Source organism: Berghia stephanieae, chromosome 1 (assembly GCF_034508935.2).
Source record: "Berghia stephanieae isolate SIO BIC M18660-M18661 chromosome 1, UCSD_Bste_1.3, whole genome shotgun sequence".
NCBI classification, from domain to species: Eukaryota; Metazoa; Mollusca; class Gastropoda; order Nudibranchia; family Aeolidiidae; genus Berghia; species Berghia stephanieae.
The window spans coordinates 131606771-131621464 of NC_088360.1; the positions used below are offsets into that span (position 1 = coordinate 131606771).

The 14694-nt window shown below is 38.6% G+C and overlaps 1 protein-coding gene across 7 annotated transcripts in view; it reads left to right on the forward strand.

The window, feature by feature from the left end:
• The window catches only part of LOC144963193 (cytochrome P450 2D15-like), a 19826-nt gene extending 5193 nt beyond the window's left edge, over positions 1-14633 (forward strand). For all 7 annotated transcript variants that reach the window (XM_078896929.1, XM_078896926.1, XM_078896932.1 and 4 more), the window contains exons 4-11: positions 2452-2564; positions 3345-3512; positions 5960-6081; positions 6831-6943; positions 8358-8473; positions 10693-10820; positions 11780-11976; positions 14240-14633. In XM_078896929.1, coding sequence (XP_078753055.1) covers positions 2452-2564; positions 3345-3512; positions 5960-6081; positions 6831-6943; positions 8358-8473; positions 10693-10820; positions 11780-11976; positions 14240-14436 — 1154 coding nt within the window. In that variant the 3' untranslated portion in view covers positions 14437-14633. The remainder of the gene's footprint in view (positions 1-2451; positions 2565-3344; positions 3513-5959; positions 6082-6830; positions 6944-8357; positions 8474-10692; positions 10821-11779; positions 11977-14239) is intronic.
• The last annotated feature ends 61 nt before the right edge of the window (positions 14634-14694 follow it).

Below are 14694 nucleotides of genomic sequence, written 5' to 3' on the forward strand. Positions count from 1 at the left end.
TGGAGATACCATTCTCGTGTGGAAAGATCTTTGTCGTTATTCTTTGTCCACCAATCAAAGAACTGAAGCTGCATTCACTCAATACGTAACCCGAGAGGTGGTCTCACTGGGGTGTCATAATGTGTATGCTTTAATTTTCACGGGCTATCGATGTAAAGTTGAGGGTCCCGATAGCTCAGTTAGTAGAGCACTCGTTTCACACGCAAAGTTGACCAAGATCGATCCCGGGTGCAGTCGAGATTTTTTCTGACCTCCCTGTCCATCCATCAGTGAATGGGAAGCTGACTCTGTTAGAACTCGCGGAAGGTACTTTGCCATAGACTAGCGTCCTATCCAAAGGATTGCAAGCTATTGCTATTGCCTGTTTCACGCTATAAAAATCGAAATAAATTCCGGCTCCATGGGTCCAAGGCTCTGAAGGACGACTTTATAAATATGATCATGTTATTTATAGATTCTGATCACATGACATGCGAAACATGTCTAACCAGCATGACGAATAAAAAGTACCGATTTTCTTTGTCTAGAACCAAGCTGCTGGTTGCTGGGCGGACGTGAGATCAGACTATTGAATCCAATTATGAACTTGATTGTTCTACCAATATTCGACAGAAACTCATTATTTGTCCAACGTAATGTAATATCAGAACATGGAATGCGGTTGATATTAATACAAACAATTCTGAATCAATTAAAATGCTTGTTTAAAAAATGCAGTTGATGAAGAACTTCATGTCTTGAATAACGTGAATGATGAATGAGATCAGCGTTTCTCACGTTTTCAAACGCCTTTGATCCTGAGCTTTTTTTTTTAATAGCGCAATATCCACTAAGCGTGTTCAAAGCTATTTTGGGTAATTAAAATTTCTATGCTTCACTTTGATCTCTCCTTTTATTTTTGTTAAATATTATATATTTAATTGGCTTTAATATAACAAAATATCCACTTAATTTGCTCAAAGCGCTTTACAAGGGGTCCCTGACCGACAACAACACGGAACATGTAGACATGGCCGCCTGTTAGGCGATAATTCCGACAGAGACAACGCTGTTAACGTTCAGGTACTCATTTTACACCTGAATACGGTAAAGAGAATGTGAGTAAAGAGCCTTTTCCAAGGACTCAACTATGCGCCAAGCGAGGCTCGAACCCATGAACTTCTGATCCGAAATCGAGTGCCATACCACAAGACCACAGAGCTACATAACAGAGTTTGTTGTGAAACATTATGGATTCAATAGTCGTAACGTCACTTCCTTCCTAATGACGCATGGTAACTTAGCAACACTGGCTCTAAACTATCGGAACAATGGCAGACGCCCGTATGAAATATTTCTCCGGCGAGCATTAAAGCGTATCCAAAGGAAAAAAAACCCCATAAATTTGATCATGTTTTGACTTTTACACATTCTGGTCACAAGACATATGAAAAGTTCTAGCCAGCTTGAAGAATAAAAAGTAATGATTTTCTTTGTTTAGAACCAAGATGGCCGCCGTTGCCAGGCGGCGTGACATCAGACTACTGAATCCAATTTGAGCTTTTGTTTGTATAGATAGAATGCGCTTGGCTAAGGAGTTCACAACATTGCCATCCGGAAGTATAACGGACCAACACACAAAACTGTGTGTAACCATGATCGTTTATAGTCAGGTTAATACAGTTTAGTGAGAATTACTCATAAACGCGGAAATCAAAAAAACAATATTTAAGACCTGAGTGACGTCAACTTCGAACTATCTAACTATAGAATGAAGTTGACGTCACTCGGGTGTGTGTTATTGTATTTTGCCATCCGCATTTATGAGTATTTCTCACTAAACTGTATTAATCAGACTATAAACGGTCAAGGTTACACATAGTTTTGTGATAAGATAGTGTGCACTTGGCTAAGAAGCTCACAACATTGTCATCCGAAAGTATAACGGACCAAAACTATGTGTTACCATGAACGTTTGTAGTCTGGTTAATACAGTTAAGTGAGAATTACTACAAACACGGATGGCAAAAAAGATAAATAAATAAAATAAAAACAATAACAAATGCCTGAGTGACGTCATATACGTTCTATCTATACAATTTTGTGTACTTATAATGTCTATTCTTCACTTTGATCTCTCCTTTTTATTTGTATCAACTATTACTATTATATATTTATTGATCTTTTATATAACGCAATACCCACTGAATAATGACTTCTGCCATTGCTCCCATTGTTTAGAACCAGATACTAAGTTACTATGCGTCATTACGAGAGAAGTGATGTCACGACTGTTGAACCCTATTATTTTGCGTTGGTTTGAGAGTATTCCCATAACACCATTTAGCCCCAAAAAATTGGGTTGTCAGACCTGAAAGTGAGTAGACATCGTTCCAAACTAATAGTAGATTGATTGTCACAAATGGTCAAATTTTTCACCCTTAAAACATCTTTTTTTTTCTTCTTCTACAGGTATTATCGGAAATAATGGAGCAAACTGGAAGGAACAACGAAATGTTTCCATGCAGATACTCCGAGATTTCGGGATGGGGAAAAATGTACTTGCTGAAAAGATTACTGAAGAGGTGATATATTTGCGTTTTCCTTATTGTGCGACTATGTGGTCTAGTGGTGTGTCACTCCCTTTCGGATCGGAAGGTCCTTGGTTCGAGCCTCGCTCGCTCGGTGCATAGTTGAGTCCTTGGAAAAGGCTCTTTACTCACATTCTCTCACCGTACTCAGTTGTAAAATGAGTACCTGACCGGTAACAGCGTTGCCTCTGTCCAAAACAATATAATATCACCTTACAGGAGTCATGTCTTGTCCTAAATGTTAAATGTTGCTGTTGGACAGGGACCCCTTGTAAAGCGCTTTGAGGACGTTTAGTGGATAGTGCGCTATATAAAAGCTCAATTTTATTTTATTGTTGTTATTATTGCATCTTATCTTACTAAAGGATTAATATAGGAATTATCCTTTAAATGTGTTATACAATAGTTTATAATTCTACCTTCGTCCTTCTTAAAAATATATTTTTAAAAATAAATGTAAAATTCCCTTTATTCATCCCTTAGGGGAAATTTTTCTCCAGTATCTATTCCAAAGGAAGACAGGAATAAACCAGGCGTCAGCCGCAGTGCAGAACCGCAAATTGTGGAGAATATAGGTATATTAAAATTGTCCCAACTTTCGGGAGGCTCTGTGATGTAATGGTAGCACCGGTAATCAGAAGGTCTGAGGTTCGATCCACAGTCGAGGTCGACTGATTGTTTCTTTGATGTTTTTTTAAATATATTTGTATATTTTCTTTCTTGCTTTGTCTGGCACCTTTCATACACGCTTGTTCAGATCTTTGTCTCCCACAGATAGAGGTCTATCTGGACACATTATCCAATTTCAAGGGTGAGCCCAAAGATGTCCGCTTGCTCACCAACGCTGCTGTCGCCAATGTGATCGTTTCCATCCTGGTCGGTACAAGATTTGAACTGGACGATCCATACTTCGTGGAGCTTCTGAAGCTTCTCGGAGAGCAGGTAGGAAAGACGTTACATATCTATTGTAGTAGTAGTAGTAGTAGTAGTAGTAGTAGTAGTAGTAGTAGTAGTAGTAGTAGTAGTAGTAGTAGTAGTAGTAGTGGTAGTAGTAATTTTAGTAGTAGTAGTTATAATAATAGTAGCAGTAGTAGCGGTTTGTAGCATAGTAGTCATAGTAGTAGTAGTAGTAGTAGTAGTAGTAGTAGTAGTAGTAGTAGTAGTAGTAGTAGTAGTAGTAGTAGTAGTAGTAATAGAAGTAGTAGTAATAGTAGAAGAAGTAGTAATAGTATTAGTAGTAGTAGTAGTAGTATTAGTAGTAGAAGTAAAAGTAGTAGTAGTAGTAGTTGTAGTAGTAGTAGTAGTAGTAGTAGTAGTAGTAGTAGTAGTAGTAGTAGTAGTAGTAGTTGTTGTTGTTGTTGTTGTAGTCGTAGTAGTAGCAGTAGTAGTAGTAGTAGTAGTAGTAGTAGTAGTAGTAGTAGTAGTAGTAGCAGTAGTAGTAGTAGTAATAGTAGTAGTAGTAGTAGCAGTAGTAGTAGTAGTAATAGTATTAGTAGTAATACTAGTAACGAGAACAGCTGTGTTTATTTACTTTATAGATTACATTTGTTCATTGCTGAAAATATAATTTAGTATATGCGGGCTTTACTAAACTGTTTTATACGTCCTAAATTAACATAAAATGTCACATATGGATTTATCATTGCAAATCTGTGCATGAGTGCGATTAGGGAGAGAGAGAGAGAGAGAGAGAGAGAGAGAGAGAGAGAGAGAGAGAGAGAGAGAGAGAGTATGGCACGATCCCATCCTTTTCACGCAACCTTTTTGAAAACAATATCTAACCCCCCCCCCCCCCCCCCCCCCCCCCCCCACCCCTATCTCCCTTACATCATATACGACGGAAGCCCTATTGAAATGGAAAATATATGAAGCGATGGATCAGCATTCACCACATGAGAGCAGCAGTTGCTGTGTCGTGTCGATTAAAAATTATGTGGACTCATTAAAAGATTAAAAATTTTATAAAATAAATTTATTTTATTCATTACTGAACAAAACGGAACAATAATGTGATTTCTAAATGCTTGGTCCATTCTCATTGGCAATGGGACTCTCTCTCTCTCTCTCTCTCTCTCTCTCTCTCTCTCTCTCTCTCTCTCTCTCTCTCTCTCTCTCTCTCTCTCTGTCGAATGTGAGTAAAGAGCCTCTTCCAAGGCTCGAACCTTGGACCTTCCGATCCGAAAGCGAATGTCATACTACAAGACCAGATAGCCGCCTTACAAGGGGTCCCAAACCAACAGTAATAGTTAGCATGTAGGACAAGACATGACGCCTCTTAGGCGATATTACAATCTCAATTTTTTTTCCGACAGAAATGTTGGAATCCGAGGAATTATTTTACACCTCAGTACGAGAATGATTAAAAAGCCTTTTCCAAGCAATCGACAATGCGTCGCTCAAAGAGGGACTTCAACCCAGGACCTTCCGATCGGAAGGCCCTGTGGTCTTGTGGTATGACACTCGCTTTCGGATTGGAAGGTCTTGGTTCGAGCCTCCCTCGGTGTATAGTTGAGTCCTTGGAAAAAGCTTATTTTCTCACCGTCCTCTGGTGTAAAATGAGTACCGGGCCGTCAACAGCGTTGTCTCTTTTGAAAAAAAAATTGTAATATTGCCTCACAGGCTACATGTTACGTGTTGCTGTTGGTCAGGGACCCTTTGTAAAGCGCTTTGTGCACGTCTAGTAGATATTGCGCAATATAAAAGCACAAAGCTTTAAAAGCTCAAAAAGTCGAATGTCACACTATAAGACCATGTAGCCGCACGACTTATCATGGTCGTCATGAAAATAGTCCAAATAGGGTTCAATAGTCTGATGTCACGTCCGCCCAGCAACCAGCAACTTGGTTTTGAAGAAAGAAAACCGGTTCTTTTTATTCTTCATGCTGGCTAGAACTTTTTCAAATGTCATGTGATCAGAACGTATAAAAGTTAAAAAAATAATCAGATCTATAATGGTTTTTCTCCTCTGGATACACGTTTATTCTCGTCGGAGAAGTATTTCATAAGTGCGTCCGCCATTGTTCCAATAGTTTAGAACCAGTCAATGGGTTACTGTGCGTCATTACGAGGGAAGTGACGTCATGACTGTCGAACCGTAGCCATCGTTAAGTTATAGCCTGATACTGAAATCCAAAAGGACTGGCAGCTTGACGTCATTATTTGGTTTTTGCACGGCCGAGTGAGTTGCCGTAAGAGAGCTCCTGGAAACAAGTCATTTCAATGGTTGAAGTATTGAATGCAACTCACGATTTGTTTTCTTTTATGGAAAAAGACTGTCATTTTGACGTCATTTTTGGTAAGTATCAGACCATAACTTTACGAAGGCCACGGTCGAACCTTATCATGTTCAAAGCTCTCAATGTTTGTTTGCGGGTTATCTTCCTCTCTAGATTGCCTTTGTAGGAAGCACCAGCCTAGCCACCACCTTCCCAATGCTGCGGCATCTGCCTGGAGATTTCTTCAAAGTCAAAAGACTTCTTAGTAACCAGCTATACATCCGCAACACTTTCTGGTTTGAACAACAACAATATATTTATTATTAAATAACTAGAATTGGCCATAACTAGATGGTTGGATAAAGTAAAGGACGATATGAAAGAACTGGGCCTGCGTGTGTGTATGGGTGTGTGTGTGTGTGTATGTGTGTGCGCTCTCTCTCTCTCCTTTCCTTGGCCTTTCACACATTGCGAGGCGTAAAGCAATACCCATGGTATTGTTTGCTGTACCTTTTTGATGGATTCAGAGATTTTTCAGCCTTTTCTCTTCTCCTCTTCTTACCATCATCCTATTCGACACATCATTGTCGTAGTCATCATCATCATCATCATCATCATCATCATCATCATCATCATCATCATCATCATCATCATCATCGTCATCAACATCAACATCATCATCATCATCATCATCATCATCATCATCATCATCATCATCATCATCATCATCATCATCATCATCATCATCCTCATCATAACCATCATCATCACCATCATCATCACCATCATCATCATCATCATCATCACCATCATCATCATCATCATCATCATCATCATCATCATCATCATCATCATCATCATCATCATCATCATCATCATCATCATCATCATCATCATCATCATCATCATCATCATCATCATCATAACCATCATCATAACCATCATCATCATCATGACCACCATCATTATCATCATCATCATCATCATCATCATCATCATCATCATCATCATCATCATCATCATCTCATATCATTTCTTTCCACAGTGTCAAGTTCATTGAGAAAGCCAAAGAAAACAACACCGTGAATAATTTCATTAGATCTTATTTTGATGAGTCAAACAAGAAAAGAGAACTGGGCGAGCAAACTTCCCTGGATGGTAAAAATACTCATTCTGTTTGGCAAACGTGATACTGAATCATAAATAATGAATAAATACATAAATAAATTCCCTTTATTCATCCCCAAGGGGAAATTTGTCTTTAGGGTCTATTCCAAGGGAAGAGTGGAATAGCCCAGGCCTCAGACGTAGTGCAGCGACGCAAAGTGAGCTAAGGCGAGGTGACTTGCTCAAGGTCACGAAATGAGGCGGGTAGTCGAACTCGGTACCTTTTGGGCACCAAGCAAAGACCTTACCGCTGAGCCAAGCTGGTCCATAATATATGGGATATTACAGGAATATTATTACATTTATATTGCGCATCTTTGTTTTGCACAAAGCTCATGTCACCATTAGTAAAATCACATAATATTAATTAATTAATTACTGAAGCTGTATAACACAAAACCTAATTAATAACACGGACGTGCTCTGAACGAAAAAAACTACCAATAAAAATTTTGGTCAGAATACTCGTCCTTACGAAGCTCCATTTTTGATAGTTTTTTGTCAAGATGAGGATGATTTTAATCGATTGATATTTGAAGGATGAGTTTTCTGGTCAAAATTTTAATTAGATGTGTTTCTTTTTCACCTTGGTTGGTGTTCGGATATTGCAGGAAATGATGTCGATAGGGATGGGGATTGGTGATGGAATTGGTGCATTCTGGGAGTTGGGGTGGTGGTGATGATGATGATGATGATGGTGGTGGTGGTGATGTGATGATGATGGATGATGATGATGATGATGATGAGATGATGATGTGATGATGATGATGATGATGATGATGATGATGATGGTGGTGGTGGTGGTGAGATGATGATGATGATGATGATGATGATGATGATGATGATGATGATGATGATGATGATGATGATGATGATGGTGGTGGTGGTGTGTGATGATGATGATGTGATGATGATGATGATGATGATGATGATGATGATGATGATGATGATGATGATGATGATGATGATGATGGTGATGACGATGATGATGATGATGATGATGATGATGATGATGGTTGTGGTGATGATGATGACGATGATGACGATGATGATGATGATGACGATGGTGATGATGATGACGATGGTGATGATGATGACGATGATGATGATGATGATGATGATGGTGGTGGTGGTGATGATGATGACGATGATGACGATGATGATGATGATGATGATGATGATGATGATGATGATGATGATGATGATGATGATGATGATGATGATGATGGTGATGAAGTTGATGATGATGATGATGATGATGATGATGATGATGATGATGATGATGATGATGACAATGATAATTTATAATCATTATGATCCTCCTCATCATCATCATCATCACCATCATCGGTCTTGCCTTCATTGTCGTCGTCATAATGCATTGTTACATTGGAATTATTTCCAGAGAAAAACCTGATTCGTGTAATGTCAAACCTTTTCATTGCTGGGAGTGAGACGACCAGTACAACTATCCAATGGGCCTTGATGTTTGCCATCCATCACCCCAAAGCACAGGAAAAGGTGACTAAAAATGAAAATTAAGTTAATGTTATGAAACAATATTAATTTCCCATCGTGAGCACGGGACGACAACTCGTGATGTTTCATATTCCCATTCATATAATAATAATAATAATAATAATAATAATAATAATAATAATAATAATAATAATAATAATAATAATAATAATAATAATAATAATAATAAAGTTTATTTGTATAGCGCCCAATTCCGTTGACAAAACAGCTCTAGGCACACAAAATTGTAAACCATCATTAAAAACATTTTTGTACTCACATCCATTTATACAAACGCGCGCGCGTACACACACACACACACACACACACTCACAAAGACACACACATTCACCAAAACGTGCATATGCATACAGAGACGAAAAATATCTGTTAACATGATTTATTGAATAAAATCATATCAGGACATTTAACAATAATGTCGGATGAAGAGAGAGTATAATATTATGTCATGAGAATTTTGATGTAACAAATATACATCTTATTAAAAGGGTGTTTTATTTAATCTAGTGAGCTTCTCATAAGATGAGATTTTAATTTCTTCTTAAAAGATGACTGGGAATCCACAATCCCGCTCCTAACACTGAATGGTAAAGAATTCCAAACAGCGGGAACAGCATGAATAAATGCACGATCGGCAAAGGTCTTAGATCCTTTTTTAGGAACGCATAATCGTGATTGAGAGTTGGTTCTTAGAGAGCGTGAGGGAGTGTAAACATTTATCAAATCTGATATTATAGGCTGGAGAAGTTTCAGTAATATGATGATAGCACATTACAGCAAATTTATATGTAATCCTAAATCTAAAAGGGAGCCAATGTAAAGTCCAAAAGAAAGGTGTGACATGATCACTTTTTTACCTTTTCAAAACTAATTTTGAATGCGCTGCAGTTTGTCGAGGACATTATTTGGAATAGAATACATGAGCATGTTACAGTAATCAAGTCTAGAAAACATCAAGGAAGAAATGAGGGTTTGAATAGATTTTTGATCTAAAAAATTAGCCAATTGTGAAATTCTTCTGAGCTCGACATAAAAAGTCTTGCATAAAATATCGATATGGCAATGCATGGAAAGGGTAGAGTCAAAGTAAACACCCATTTTTCTAGCTCTGTCAGTAAAATGGACTTTTTCGTTTTCAATTGTAATAAAAGTGTTATACTCACTTTTTATTAATTTTTTTAGGATCACACAAAATATATCGTGTTAATCTCCCTTTCCACATTTGTTTTCCCCCTCCTTGTGCTGAAAAGAGGACATAGACATGAATATGACATATTATATACTACCCTATATGTATGTATGTATATATATATATATATATATATATATATATATATATATATATATATATATATATGTGTGTGTATATATATATATATATAAATATGTGTGTGTGTGTGTTGGTGGGTATTTTTAGGTACGAGAGTGCTCGATAACATTGGTTGGAGTATATAAAATGAGTAAGGACACTCACATTTTTCTGTCGAGACAATCGTTTCAATATGTTTCCATATCGTCAGACAGAAATAGATCCGTAGTGTACGGATTTTCAATTGAGTTCGATGCTGCTTATTTTCGTCCTTATTCTTTCTTCCGGTGTGTATGTTATTGATTGGGCGGTGATTAGTGTTGTTATGCATGTAGTGTTGTAGTGTGTTCTCATTGTGTGTGTGTGTGTATGTGTATATATATATGTGTGTGTATGAAAATAAGTACTGAGCTAAGTCCTATATTTGGCCTTTTAAAAAGATAACAAAAGTATACATGTACTTTTATACTAGACCCGTATGTTTGAATTCTTGTACCTATTACTTAATGGGCATGATCTATATTACATTTCTATGTGCTCGAGATCATTGATCACATTGGAATATGTGCTCAAAATGACCCACATAATGAATAGTGTTCACAGTTTTTGAAATATCTAACATCGGGTTTGGTCATTTTGTTCAGCTTGAAACATGGGGATGCTTACAACTTTCATAAACAAAGCAGCGTGTTTACATTCCTGAAGAAATATCCAATCTATGGACAGCAACAAATCATGTGATTGATGACTTGGTTGGACGAAAACATGAATATAGATCGCTCCCATTCACTAATCAAAGGACTGAATCACGTAACAAACGCATTCACTCAATAGTTTGAATAGGTCGCACCTACCTATCTACTTATCGAAATTCCTATCTCTAATTCTCTAGGTTTATCAAGAGATTGTGGAATTCGTTGGAACAGAGAGACTACCCAGCATGTCAGACAAATCCAAATTGCGCTATAGCAGCGCCTTCATCATGGAGGTTCAAAGACGTGGAAGCATCGGCCCTCTCGGGTTTGTGCCACTAGCGGGAGAGGGGGGGGGGGAGGGGGTCAGAATAAAAAAAAAAGGGGGGGGGGGGGAGCTGCGCAATTTGGCTAAAGAAGGTGGGGGGGGGGGGGGCAATTTGACCAATCCATAGAAGGGAAAGGGGGGGGGGGTGCGCATTTTGGGCATTTTCTAATTTGACGAGGCGAGATATGATGTATAAAATTGTTTTCATTCAATTAAAATATAGATACTGCTAGTAAAATAACATCGGCATGCTGCCTAGAGAGTTTATTTCTCCAAAATTATTTGATTATAAAAGTCTGAGCTTAAATTTAAAAGAAGGGGTGGGGATGAGAATAATATTCGGGGGGGGGGGGGGGGTTGATAAAAAATTCAGAAAAAAATAGTCGGGGAAGGGAGGGGGGCGGGATTGGCGTCTATTTGATACAGTACATTGTTATGAGCTTGTAAATAAAGACATGGATGAGAGATAATGATATTACTACTTCTACTACTACTACTACTACTACTACTACTACTACTACTACTTCTACTACTACTACTACTACTACTACTACTACTACTACTACTCCTCCTCCTACTACTACTACTACTACTACTACTACTACTACTACTACTAATAATAATAATAATAATAATAATAATAATAATAATAATAATAATAATAATAATAATAATAATAATAATAATGACATTTATTTATATTGCGCCTAATCCTCTATACAATAAAGCTTTTGGCGCATAACAATAACATCAATCCATTCAAACACACACACTCAGACACACACACACACACACACACACTGTCTCTCCGTCTCTTTCTCTCTATGTATGTATGTATGTATGTATGTATGTATGTATGTATGTATGTATGTATGTATGTATGTATGTATGTATGTATGTATGTATGTATGTATGTATGAATTTATTTATTTATAATCGTCTTTATGACTTTCCCCCAGCCTCACTCACACTTGTAGCAAGAACACAGAGGTGGGTGGCTACACCATTCCAGCTGGTGCATCCATCTTAGCCAATCTAGACGCGGTCCTCAAGGACGAGCAGACTTGGGGAGATCCGTTAGTCTTCAGACCCGAACGTTTCTTGGATAAGGACGATAACGTCATTGTACCAAATCAGTTCATTCCATTCTCAATCGGTGAGTTACCCGCCTTAGCAATGCATCCTCAAAGTCATCTCTCATTCGTCATTTTTTAAAAAAACTTAAGCTTTTATATAGTGCAATATCCACTAAAGGTGCTCAAAGCGCTTTACAAAGGGTCCCTGACCAACAGCAGCAAGTAACAAGTAGAGCGAGACATGACGCCTGTTAGGCGAAATTACATTTTTTGGTGACAGCGACAACGCTGTTAACGGCCAGGTACTTATTTTACACCTGGGAACGGTGAGATAATGTGAGTAAAGAGCTGTTTCCAAATACTCAACTAGGCGTCGAGCGAGGCTCGAACCCAGAAAGCGAGTGTCATACCACAAGACCACATAGCCGCAATTTAGTGTTTCAGTCATCGTGTTTTGTTGACAAAGGAGAAACCCGAAACGTCCACAGAATGTGTCTTGGTTTAAATACCAACGAAAGAGTGATAATGGAGAGGCTTCGGATAGAAACAATACCTGTATTGCCTCTCCAATATCACTCTTTCGTCAGCATATTCACGATCCCAGGTTTAAGGCAGCCTCCACCGTTTTTCTGCTTTTATGTGTCTTCGTTAAGTAAATTCCATTTGTTATTTACTTCTTTCGGTAAGTTGTTTACATCATTTCTGTTTCAGATATATAAAACATATTTATGTCCATTTTGTTACTTCTTTGAGGTCGTGGATTCAACTCAACGTATGCTTATCAGCAGGCCTGATAATCGAAGGCAATTATGAGCTTGTTTTAACAACATATGCCAGACAGGAGAACCGCCTGGAAAACTTCCACATTCGCTGTCTACGACGAATTCTCGGCATCAGGTGGCAGGACAGACTCACTAACAATGCAGTGCTAGAAAGAGCTAACTCCCTCAGTATGCATCTCATGCTCTGCCAGCGACGTTTGCGATGGCTTGGTCACGTACACAGGATGGACAATGGACGCATACCCAAAGACATCATGTACGGTGAACTAGCTTCTGGACGGCGACCAACTGGCCGTCCAGCTCTGCGCTTCTATGATGTCTGCAAACGAGACATGAAATTGACAGGCATCGACTCAAACACCTGGGAGTCGCTTGCTGACGACCGCAGCGGCTGGAGATATGCGGTGATGGAGGGAGTGAAGAGAGGTGAGGAGAGGAGAAGACGAAGTTTAAGGAGAGGAGAGCAAGGAGGAAAGAGAGGCAGCAGATCCAAATACCAAACGCACAGTCAAACTATGTGTGCAACAACTGCGGTAGAGACTGCCATGCAAGGATTGGTCTGCTGAGTCACACCCGTCGTTGCTCTCAACAAGACTGATGAGACTAAAGTCATACAGGGCGCAAACCATCGTCTCTCGAGACGGAAGGATGCCTACTACTATGTAATGGATAATATTCTGAGCTGTTAAGAGAGTATATTTCCTTTACATCAAAAGCCCATAAATATTCGAGTTACCAGACCTGCAAATAGGAAAACGTCAATTCAACCATTTTAGTTAGGTTGAGGGTCATCGTATTCATGGTTATTTTAAATCAATACAAATTCCGGCTAAAATGAAAAGAAAATATTTTGTCAACCTTCAACCAATTTGTTTTGTCATTTTGACATTCTCAAGAAGCAATATCTTTGTACAGCTATGCGGTCTTGTGGTATGGCATGCGTCTTAATCTAATAGATAGAACAAAGATGACGTCACTTAGGTCTTTGTTATTCTTTTTGCCATCCACGTTTATGAGTAATTATCACTAAACTGTATGTACCAATAAAAGTTCATGGTTACACAGAGTTTTGTGTATTGGTCCGTTATACTTCCGGATGGCAATGTTATGAGTATCTTGGCCATGCGCATACTTTCTATAATGACTTTTCATTTTTTCCCCTTGGAAACTACGAATGTTTTAGGTTTCAAGTAGGCAGTTCTGCACCCTATCATCATCCATCGTGGCTTGTGCTCTTGAGCACGTTGCCGGTCAGCTGTCTCCACTAATCACGATCCTCTGCGGTGCGCATGAAATCTTGTTGCTTTTGAAGTCACATTTGGCCATTCTTAGGTTATTTAGATAAGCCATTCTTTGTCTTCCTCTACCTCTCTTTTCTTCGATCATCCCAGATGTTACCAACTTTTCTATTCCGTCTCTTCTCCACACATGTCCCAGAAACCGTAACTGCCTCTTTCTGATGGTATCGATCAATATTCTTCCCTTTCTCACCTTCTCCAACACTTCCTCGTTCGTATACCCGTCTGTCCGAATATACCGTGTTCATAAATCTTAATTTCAGGTCGTCGCTACTGCATGGGCGAAGCACTGGCCAAAATGGAGTTGTTCCTCTTCATCACCTGTATCATCCAACGATTCCACATTCTCCCAGAGGACCCAGACAACTTGCCACCTCTTGAACCACTATTTGGCGTGACCTGCGTCCCCCAACCATTCCGTGTCCGATTGGTTGACAGAGAAAAAGAACGAACATCGTGATTGGAAACCTTCCTCTTATTCGTCTCCGTTATCAGATCCAAGCCTTCGTTAACTCATAAATAGAACGAAGTTGACGTCACTCATGTCTTTGTTATTGGTTTTTTTTTTTTGTTTTTTTTTTTTTTTTTGCCATCCATGTTTATGAATAATTCTCATTAAACTGTATTACCCAGACTATAAACGTTCAAAGTTACAAATAGTTTTGTGTGTTGGTGCATTAGCAACATAGGTCTGGTTTGTATTGTGTGTGTTGTGTGT